General features: G+C 41.5%; 1 protein-coding gene across 4 annotated transcripts in view; it reads right to left on the bottom strand.

The window, feature by feature from the left end:
• Positions 1 to 11,042, bottom strand: part of fer1l6 (fer-1 like family member 6) — a 64,442-nt gene that overhangs the window by 36,328 nt on the left and 17,072 nt on the right. For all 4 annotated transcript variants that reach the window (XM_036959485.1, XM_036959487.1, XM_036959484.1 and 1 more), the window contains exons 10-14: positions 10,703 to 10,895; positions 9,709 to 10,049; positions 8,404 to 8,506; positions 3,853 to 4,054; positions 3,472 to 3,592 (exon numbers count right to left, since the gene is read on the bottom strand). In XM_036959485.1, the coding sequence (XP_036815380.1) occupies positions 3,472 to 3,592; positions 3,853 to 4,054; positions 8,404 to 8,506; positions 9,709 to 10,049; positions 10,703 to 10,895 (960 nt within the window). The remainder of the gene's footprint in view (positions 1 to 3,471; positions 3,593 to 3,852; positions 4,055 to 8,403; positions 8,507 to 9,708; positions 10,050 to 10,702; positions 10,896 to 11,042) is intronic.

Raw genomic sequence — 11,042 nt, 5'->3', positions numbered from 1 at the left:
CCATGTGTGTACCCTGTCTAAACCATTACATGGTATTACTAGAGTCCATGTTGGTACCCTGTCTAAACCATTACATGGTATTAGTAGAGTCCATGTTGGTACCCTGTCTAAACCATTACATGGTATTACTAGAGTCCATGTTGGTACCCTGTCTAAACCATTACATGGTATTACTAGAGTCCATGTGTGTACCCTGTCTAAACCATTACATGGTATTACTAGAGTCCATGTTGGTACCCTGTCTAAACCATTACATGGTATTACTAGAGTCCATGTTGGTACCCTGTCTAAACCATTACATGGTATTACTAGAGTCCATGTTGGTACCCTGTCTAAACCATTACATGGTATTACTAGAGTCCATGTGTGTACCCTGTCTAAACCATTACATGGTATTACTAGAGTCCACGTTGGTACCCTGTCTAAACCATTACATGGTATTACTAGAGTCCATGTTGGTACCCTGTCTAAACCATTACATGGTATTACTAGAGTCCATGTGTGTACCCTGTCTAAACCATTACATGGCATTACTAGAGTCCATGTTGGTACCCTGTCTAAACCATTACATGGTATTACTAGAGTCCATGTGTGTACCCTGTCTAAACCATTACATGGTATTACTAGAGTCCATGTTGGTACCCTGTCTAAACCATTACATGGTATTACTAGAGTCCATGTTGGTACCCTGTCTAAACCATTACATGGTATTACTAGAGTCCATGTTGGTACGCTGTCTAAACCATTACATGGTATTACTAGAGTCCATGTTGGTACCCTGTCTAAACCATTACATGGTATTACTAGAGTCCATGTTGGTACCCTGTCTAAACCATTACATGGTATTACTAGAGTCCATGTTGGTACCCTGTCTAAACCATTACATGGCATTACTAGAGTCCATGTTGGTACCCTGTCTAAACCATTACATGGTATTACTAGAGTCCATGTGTGTACCCTGTCTAAACCATTACATGTTATTACTAGAGTCCATGTTGGTACCCTGTCTAAACCATTACATGGTATTACTAGAGTCCATGTTGGTACCCTGTCTAAACCATTACATGGTATTACTAGAGTCCATGTTGGTACCCTGTCTAAACCATTACATGGTATTACTAGAGTCCATGTGTGTACCCTGTCTAAACCATTACATGGCATTACTAGAGTCCATGTTGGTACCCTGTCTAAACCATTACATGGTATTACTAGAGTCCATGTTGGTACCCTGTCTAAACCATTACATGGTATTACTAGAGTCCATGTTGGTACCCTGTCTAAACCATTACATGGTATTACTAGAGTCCATGTGTGTACTCTGTCTAAACCATTACATGGTATTACTAGAGTCCATGTGTGTACCCTGTCTAAACCATTACATGGCATTACTAGAGTCCATGTTGGTACCCTGTCTAAACCATTACATGGTATTACTAGAGTCCATGTTGGTACCCTGTCTAAACCATTACATGGTATTACTAGAGTCCATGTTGGTACCCTGTCTAAACCATTACATGGTATTACTAGAGTCCATGTTGGTACCCTGTCTAAACCATTACATGTTATTACTAGAGTCCATGTGTGTGCCCTGTCTAAACCATTACATGGTATTACTAGAGTCCATGTTGGTACCCTGTCTAAACCATTACATGGTATTACTAGAGTCCATGTGTGTACCCTGTCTAAACCATTACATGGTATTACTAGAGTCCATGTTGGTAACCCTGTCTAAACCATTACATGGTATTACTAGAGTCCATGTTGGTACCCTGTCTAAACCATTACATGGTATTACTAGAGTCCATGTTGGTACCCTGTCTAAACCATTACATGGTATTACTAGAGTCCATGTTGGTACCCTGTCTAAACCATTACATGGTATTACTAGAGTCCATGTGTGTACCCTGTCTAAACCATTATATGGCATTACTAGAGTTCATGTTGGTACCCTGTCTAAACCATTACATGGTATTACTAGAGTCCATGTTGGTACCCTGTCTAAACCATTACATGGTATTACTAGAGTCCATGTTGGTACCCTGTCTAAACCATTACATGGTATTACTAGAGTCCATGTTGGTACCCTGTCTAAACCATTACATGGTATTACTAGAGTCCATGTTGGTACCCTGTCTAAACCATTACATGGTATTACTAGAGTCCATGTGTGTACCCTGTCTAAACCATTACATGGTATTACTAGAGTCCATGTGTGTACCCTGTCTAAACCATTACATGGCATTACTAGAGTCCATGTTGGTACCCTGTCTAAACCATTACATGGTATTACTAGAGTCCATGTTGGTACCCTGTCTAAACCATTACATGGTATTACTAGAGTCCATGTTGGTACCCTGTCTAAACCATTACATGGTATTACTAGAGTCCATGTTGGTACCCTGTCTAAACCATTACATGTTATTACTAGAGTCCATGTGTGTGCCCTGTCTAAACCATTACATGGTATTACTAGAGTCCATGTGTGTACCCTGTCTAAACCATTACATGGTATTACTAGAGTCCATGTTGGTACCCTGTCTAAACCATTACATGGTATTACTAGAGTCCATGTTGGTACCCTGTCTAAACCATTACATGGTATTACTAGAGTCCATGTTGGTACCCTGTCTAAACCATTACATGGTATTACTAGAGTCCATGTTGGTACCCTGTCTAAACCATTACATGGTATTACTAGAGTCCATGTTGGTACCCTGTCTAAACCATTACATGGTATTACTAGAGTCCATGTTGGTACCCTGTCTAAACCATTACATGGTATTACTAGAGTCCATGTTGGTACCCTGTCTAAACCATTACATGGTATTACTAGAGTCCATGTTGGTACCCTGTCTAAACCATTACATGGTATTACTAGAGTCCATGTTGGTACCCTGTCTAAACCATTACATGGTATTACTAGAGTCCATGTTGTACCCTGTCTAAACCATTACATGGTATTACTAGAGTCCATGTTGGTACCCTGTCTAAACCATTACATGGTATTACTAGAGTCCATGTTGGTACCCTGTCTAAACCATTACATGGTATTACTAGAGTCCATGTTGGTACCCTGTCTAAACCATTACATGGTATTACTAGAGTCCATGTTGTACCCTGTCTAAACCATTACATGGTATTACTAGAGTCCATGTTGGTACCCTGTCTAAACCATTACATGGTATTACTAGAGTCCATGTTGTACCCTGTCTAAACCATTACATGGTATTACTAGAGTCCATGTTGGTACCCTGTCTAAACCATTACATGGTATTACTAGAGTCCATGTTGTACCCTGTCTAAACCATTACATGGTATTACTAGAGTCCATGTTGGTACCCTGTCTAAACCATTACATGGTATTACTAGAGTCCATGTGTGTACCCTGTCTAAACCATTACATGGTATTACTAGAGTCCATGTTGGTACCCTGTCTAAACCTTGTAATGGTACGTAGAAAAGGTGACGTACAAACATGACAGCGATGTTCTCCAGAAAGTTAGAGCTGTGAAGACGGTACGTCCGATCCTCCCAGCAGCTCATCACATGGACACAAGGCTTCTGATGTTGGATGGGCAGGTACATGTAATGCCTGGAGACGGATATACAGTCAAAGTTTACTACGTAACTGATCATTTTGATGTTGATGCTTTTAGACTCCACGGGATGGTTTATCAGACACAGATTTTAAAGTCCAGTTCTGGACATTGAGGCACAGTTTTCTGGAACCTTCTATCTGGACTAATGATTAATGGAGAATTTCTCATTTCTAATCTAGCCCAGGACTTAAAGTCCGTGTCTGTGAAACTGCCATTGTGTGACATCAGGATCAATTCAACAAGGTACAAGGACCTGTTTCCATCAGTGAGGGGTTTCTCTGGGGGTGTGGTGGACTGGCATGGAGACTGCCAGAGCCCAGGTTTGGGGTCCTGGGAGTCAATCAGGGGGGTACTGTCGAGGTCTTGACCATCCCACACCCTCTCTGCTACTGGCTTCTCCACCTTCCTCCTACCGCTGACCTGGGGAGAGCCCTCCTGGACGTTCCCAAAGTTACCTACACATACACACAGACAGACAAGGATAGAACAGAGTAGAGTAGAATATGATACGATATAGCAGAGTAGAGTAGAATATGATACGATATAATAGAGTAGAGTAGAATATGATACGATATAGCAGAGTAGAGTAGAATATGATACGATATAGCAGAGTAGAGTAGAATATGATACGATATAGCAGAGTAGAGTAGAATATGATACGATATAGCAGAGTAGAGTAGAATATGATACGATATAGCAGAGTAGAGTAGAATATGATACAATATAGCAGAGTAGAGTAGAATATGATACGATATAATAGAGTAGAGTAGAATATGATACGATATAGCAGAGTAGAGTAGAATATGATACGATATAGCAGAGTAGAGTAGAATATGATACGATATAGCAGAGTAGAGTAGAATATGATACGATATAGCAGAGTAGAGTAGAATATGATACGATATAATACGATACGACAATCTGGACCCTTTCTTTCTAAAATTATCTGCCGAAATTGTTGCCACCCCTATTACTAGCCTGTTCAACCTCTCTTTCGTGTCGTCTGAGATTCCCAAAGATTGGAAAGCAGCTGCGGTCATCCCCCTCTTCAAAGGGGGGGACACTCTTGACCCAAACTGCTACAGACCTATATCTATCCTACCATGCCTTTCTAAGGTCTTCGAAAGCCAAGTCAACAAACAGATTACCGACCATTTTGAATCTCACCATACCTTCTCTGCTATGCAATCTGGTTTCAGAGCTGGTCATGGGTGCACCTCAGCCACGCTCAAGGTCCTAAACGATATCTTAACCGCCATCGATAAGAAACATTACTGTGCAGCCGTATTCATTGATCTGGCCAAGGCTTTCGACTCTGTCAATCACCACATCCTCATCGGCAGACTCAACAGCCTTGGTTTCTCAAATGATTGCCTCGCCTGGTTCACCAACTACTTCTCTGATAGAGTTCAGTGTGTCAAATCTGAGGGTCTGTTGTCCGGACCTCTGGCAGTCTCTATGGGGGTGCCACAGGGTTCAATTCTTGGACCGACTCTCTTCTCTGTATACATCAATGAGGTCGCTCTTGCTGCTGGTGAGTCTCTGATCCACCTCTACGCAGACGACACCATTCTGTATACTTCCGGCCCTTCTTTGGACACTGTGTTAACAACCCTCCAGGCAAGCTTCAATGCCATACAACTCTCCTTCCGTGGCCTCCAACTGCTCTTAAATACAAGTAAAACTAAATGCATGCTCTTCAACCGATCACTACCTGCACCTACCCGCCTGTCCAACATCACTACTCTGGACGGCTCTGACTTAGAATACGTGGACAACTACAAATACTTAGGTGTCTGGTTAGACTGTAAACTCTCCTTCCAGACCCATATCAAACATCTCCAATCCAAAGTTAAATCTAGAATTGGCTTCCTATTTCGCAACAAAGCATCCTTCACTCATGCTGCCAAACATACCCTTGTAAAACTGACCATCCTACCAATCCTCGACTTTGGCGATGTAATTTACAAAATAGCCTCCAATACCCTACTCAACAAACTGGATGCAGTCTATCACAGTGCAATCCGTTTTGTCACCAAAGCCCCATACACTACCCACCATTGCGACCTGTACGCTCTCGTTGGCTGGCCCTCGCTTCATACTCGTCGCCAAACCCACTGGCTCCATGTCATCTACAAGACCCTGCTAGGTAAAGTCCCCCCTTATCTCAGCTCGCTGGTCACCATAGCATCTCCCACCTGTAGCACACGCTCCAGCAGGTATATCTCTCTAGTCACCCCCAAAACCAATTCTTTCTTTGGCCGCCTCTCTTTCCAGTTCTCTGCTGCCAATGACTGGAACGAACTACAAAAATCTCTGAAACTGGAAACACTTATCTCCCTCACTAGCTTTAAGCACCAACTGTCAGAGCAGCTCACAGATTACTGCACCTGTACATAGCCCACCTATAATTTAGCCCAAACAACTACCTCTTTCCCTACTGTATTTTATTTATTTATTTATTTTGCTCCTTTGCACCCCATTATTTTTATTTCTACTTTGCACATTCTTCCATTGCAAAACTACCATTCCAGTGTTTTACTTGCTATATTGTATTTACCTTGCCACCAAGGCCTTTTTTTGCCTTTACCTCCCTTCTCACCTCATTTGCTCACATTGTATATAGACTTGTTTATACTTTATTATTGACTGTATGTTTGTTTTACTCCATGTGTAACTCTGTGTTGTTGTATCTGTCGAACTGCTTTGCTTTATCTTGGCCAGGTCGCAATTGTAAATGAGAACTTGTTCTCAACTTGCCTACCTGGTTAAATAAAGGTAAAATAAAATAAAAATAAATAAATAAAAATAATAGAGTAGAGTAGAATATGATACGATATAGCAGAGTAGAGTAGAATATGATACGATATAGCAGAGTAGAGTAGAATATGATACGATATAGCATAGTAGAATACAGAAGAAGATAATAGAAAGGAGAGGAATACAGTAGATTAGAGAGGGAGAAGAGAGGTGGAGAGGCGAAGAGTAGAGACGGGAGGAGAGGAGAAGGGAGGAGAGGAGAAGGGAGGAGAGGAGAAGGGATGAGGATAGGAGAGGAGAAGGGAGGGGAGGAGAAGGGATGAGAAGGGAGGGGAGGAGAGGAGAAGGGATGAGAAGGGAGGAGAGGAGAAGGGAGGAGATGAGAAGAGGAGAAGGGATGAGAAGGGAGGAGATGAGATGGGAGGAGAGGAGAAGGAGAGGAGAAGGGATGAGGAGGGAGGAGAGGAGAAGGGATGAGGAGGGAGGAGAGAAGGGAGGAGAGGAGAAGGGATGAGAAGGGAGCAGAGGGGGAATAGTATAGTAGAGAGGAGAGAAGAGAAAATAAAAAAGAGAAGATGACAGTTGAGTAAATTAGAGTAAACTAGAGTAGAGTAAACTAGAGTAGAGTAAACTAGAGTAGAGTAAACTAGAGTAGAGTAAACTAGAGTAAACTAGAGTAGAGTAAACTAGAGTAGAGTAAACTAGAGTAGAGTAAACTAGAGTAGAGTAAACTAGAGTAAACTAGAGTAAACTAGAGTAGAGTAAACTAGAGTAGAGTAAACTAGAGTAGAGTAAACTAGAGTAAACTAGAGTAAACTAGAGTAAACTAGAATAGAGTAGAGAAGAGTAAACTAGAATAGAGTAGAGTAAACTAGAGTAAACTAGAGTAAACTAGAATTGAGTAGAGAAGAGTAAACTAGAATAGAGTAGAGTAAACTAGAGTAGTGTAGAGTAGAGTAGAGAAAAAAGGAGAGTAAACTAGAGTAAACTAGAGTAAACTAGAGTAGAGTAAACTAGAATTGAGTAGAGAAGAGTAAACTAGAATAGAGTAGAGTAAACTAGAGTAGTGTAGAGTAGAGTAGAGAAAAAAGGAGAGTAAACTAGAGTAAACTAGAGTAAACTAGAGTAGAGTAAACTAGAATTGAGTAGAGAAGAGTAAACTAGAATAGAGTAGAGTAAACTAGAGTAGTGTAGAGTAGAGTAGAGAAAAAAGGAGAGTAAACTAGAATAGACTAGAGAAGTGGAGAGTAGAGTAGAGTAGAATAGAGTAGAGTAGAGTGGAGAAGAGTAAACTAGAATAGAGTAGAGAAGTGGAGAGTAGAGTAGAGTAGAATAGAGTAGAGTAGAGTGGAGAAGAGTAAACTAGAATAGAGTAGAGAAGTGGAGAGTAGAGTAGAGTAGAATAGAGTAGAGTAGAGTGGAGAAGAGTAAACTAGAATAGAGTAAAGAAGTGGAGAGTAGAGTAGAATAGAGTAGAGAAGTGGAGAGTAGAGTAGAGTAGAATAGAGTAGAGTAGAGAAGAGTAAACTAGAATAGAGTAAAGAAGATAAGAGAAGAGTAGAGTAAAGTAAACTAGAATAGAGTAAACGAGAATAGAGGAGAGTAGAGTAGAGAGTAGAGTATAGTAAACTAGAATAGAGTAGAGGAGAGTAGAGTAGAGTAGAGTATAATAGAGGAGAGTAGAGTATAATAGAGTAGAGTAGTGTACAATAGAGTAGAGAGTAGAGCAGTGCAGAGTAGTGTATAATAAAATATAGTAGAGAGTAGAGCAGTGCAGAGTAGTGTATAATATAATACAGTACACACATTCCTTCCTACATACACAATGGTTATCATTTCCAATTACCCCTTATCCATGCTACTTAACCTCTTTCTTATGAACTAACCTTATAAATCAGACATAGTAAAACAGGGTAGAATTCAGTTAGTTTAGTTATAGTTAAATGTATACATTGTTTAACCATTATTCATAAAATTCATTACAATAATAGAGTATAATAGAGTAGTGTAGATGACGGACTGTCAGTGATTTATCAATGCTCACCAACAGACAACTCAAAGTTAATGGGTTTGTCTCCGATCTTTCTGTCGATCATCGTGGCCTCGAATACCGTTCCAAACAGCAAAAAGTTGTCCTTGTCAATGAGCTGAGGGGGGGGACAAGACGGGGACAGAACAGGTGCAACACTGAAATGAGTAGGAGTGTTCTGTCTATAATGTCTGAAATGAGTAGGAGTGTTCTGTCTATAATGTCTGAAATGAGTAGGAGTGTTCTGTCTGAAATGAGTAGGAGTGTTCTGTCTATAATGTCTGAAATGAGTAGGAGTGTTCTGTCTGAAATGAGTAGGAGTGTTCTGTCTATAATGTCTGAAATGAGTAGGAGTGTTCTGTCTATAATGTCTGAAATGAGTAGGAGTGTTCTGTCTGAAATGAGTAGGAGTGTTCTGTCTATAATGTCTGAAATGAGTAGGAGTGTTCTGTCTGAAATGAGTAGGAGTGTTCTGTCTATAATGTCTGAAATGAGTAGGAGTGTTCTGTCTATAATGTCTGAAATGAGTAGCAGTGTTCTGTCTATAATGTCTGAAATGAGTAGGAGTGTTCTGTCTATAATGTCTGAAATGAGTAGGAGTGTTCTGTCTGAAATGAGTAGGAGTGTTCTGTCTATAATGTCTGAAATGAGTAGGAGTGTTCTGTCTGAAATGAGTAGGAGTGTTCTGTCTATAATGTCTGAAATGAGTAGGAGTGTTCTGTCTATAATGTCTGAAATGAGTAGGAGTGTTCTGTCTATAATGTCTGAAATGAGTAGGAGTGTTCTGTCTGAAATGAGTAGGAGTGTTCTGTCTATAATGTCTGAAATGAGTAGGAGTGTTCTGTCTATAATGTCTGAAATGAGTAGGAGTGTTCTGTCTATAATGTCTGAAATGAGTAGGAGTGTTCTGTCTATAATGTCTGAAATGAGTAGGAGTGTTCTGTCTATAATGTCTGAAATGAGTAGGAGTGTTCTGTCTGAAATGAGTAGGAGTGTTCTGTCTATAATGTCTGAAATGAGTAGGAGTGTTCTGTCTATAATGTCTGAAATGAGTAGGAGTGTTCTGTCTATAATGTCTGAAATGAGTAGGAGTGTTCTGTCTATAATGTCTGAAATTAGTAGGAGTGTTCTGTCTATAATGTCTGAAATGAGTAGGAGTGTTCTGTCTATAATGTCTTTCTGTGTGTGCATAAACCCCATGTAGATTAGCTGTAGTCATGGCGTCAGCTAGTGAGGATCGTAATCAATAACAGTTTTTACAGGATAATTACAAAACAAACCTTCCATCATTACCCACTCTGTATATGTATCTCTCCTCACCTGAGGTGGAGACTCCACCGGCATCACCTCCGCCCCGATGGCCTTGGCTTTCTCCTCCTCCCCTGCTCCTCCTCCTGCTCCTCCTGCCCCCTTAGGGTCCTTTCCCGTTGCTTTACCTGCCTTGGTGTCCTTCAGAGGTTTGACTAACCGGGACAGCTTGGACTCTCCCCCCCCTCCCCCCCCTGACAGTATCTCTACAGATAGTTCCAGGTACACCCTGCCCCTCCACGACACCCCTTCCCTGACCCCCTCGTTCAGTTCGGGGTTGTCATCCACCATAGAGAAGTTACGGGCCGAACCGTAGATGTTGACCCAGGCCGGTCCAAACGTAGGGAGGAAGCCTGGAGACAGAGGGTAGAGATTACAACACATGACCATTATAATAACATACTGGGACAGACTGGAACTCTAGACAACTGTTTGGTTACATCCCCCAAAAAAGGTCACCTTGTTCTCCACTTTTGGCACTACTTTTGGTACTACCTCATAAAGCTCTGGCCAGAAGTAGTGTACTATATATAGGGAATAGGGTTCTATAGGGCTCTGGCCAGAAGTAGTGTACTATATATAGGGAATAGGGTTCTATAGGGCTCTGGCCAGATGTAGTGTGCTATATATAGGGAATAGGGTTCTATAGGGCTCTGGCCAGATGTAGTGTGCTATATATAGGGAATAGGGTTCTATAGGGCTCTGGCCAGATGTAGTGTACTATATATAGGGAATAGGGTTCTATAGGGCTCTGGCCAGAAGTAGTGCACTATATAGGGAATAGGGTTCTATAGGGCTCTGGCCAGAAGTAGTGCACTATATAGGGAATAGGGTTCTATAGGGCTCTGGCCAGAAGTAGTATACAATATAGAGAATAGGGTTCTGATCTAAAGTAGTGCATTAGATATAGGGAAAGTGTTCCCATAACAGCATGATGTCAGTCAGTCAGTCAGTCAATCATTCAGTCAGTCAGTCAGTCAATCAACAGTCAGTCATGACTCCTGACCTTTGTCCCCGTCCTGTTTGTTGGATATCCTCCGCAGGTCGATGTAGTGTGTTCCTATGGCTACATCGTTCATACTGCCCTCGTCCCAAACCTGGATCTTCAGCCGCTGGCACAGGGGAGGGAACATCTCAGTAAATATTATCTGCTCGTTCCACTCAGGGTCTGCTGTACTCTTCTGGGTGGCCGTTCTGCCCTGTAACAGCAAAACATATGAGTGAGTGAGTGAGTGAGTGAGTGAGTGAGTGAGAGAGTGAGAGAGTGAGAGAGTGAGAGAGTGAGAGAGAGAGAGAGAGAGAGAGAGAGAGAGAGAGAGAGAGAGAGAGAGAGAGAGAGAGAGAGA

This window comes from Oncorhynchus mykiss, chromosome 22 (assembly GCF_013265735.2).
Source record: "Oncorhynchus mykiss isolate Arlee chromosome 22, USDA_OmykA_1.1, whole genome shotgun sequence".
NCBI lineage: Eukaryota > Metazoa > Chordata > Actinopteri > Salmoniformes > Salmonidae > Oncorhynchus > Oncorhynchus mykiss.
This window is presented reverse-complemented; position numbering and strand designations above follow the sequence as displayed.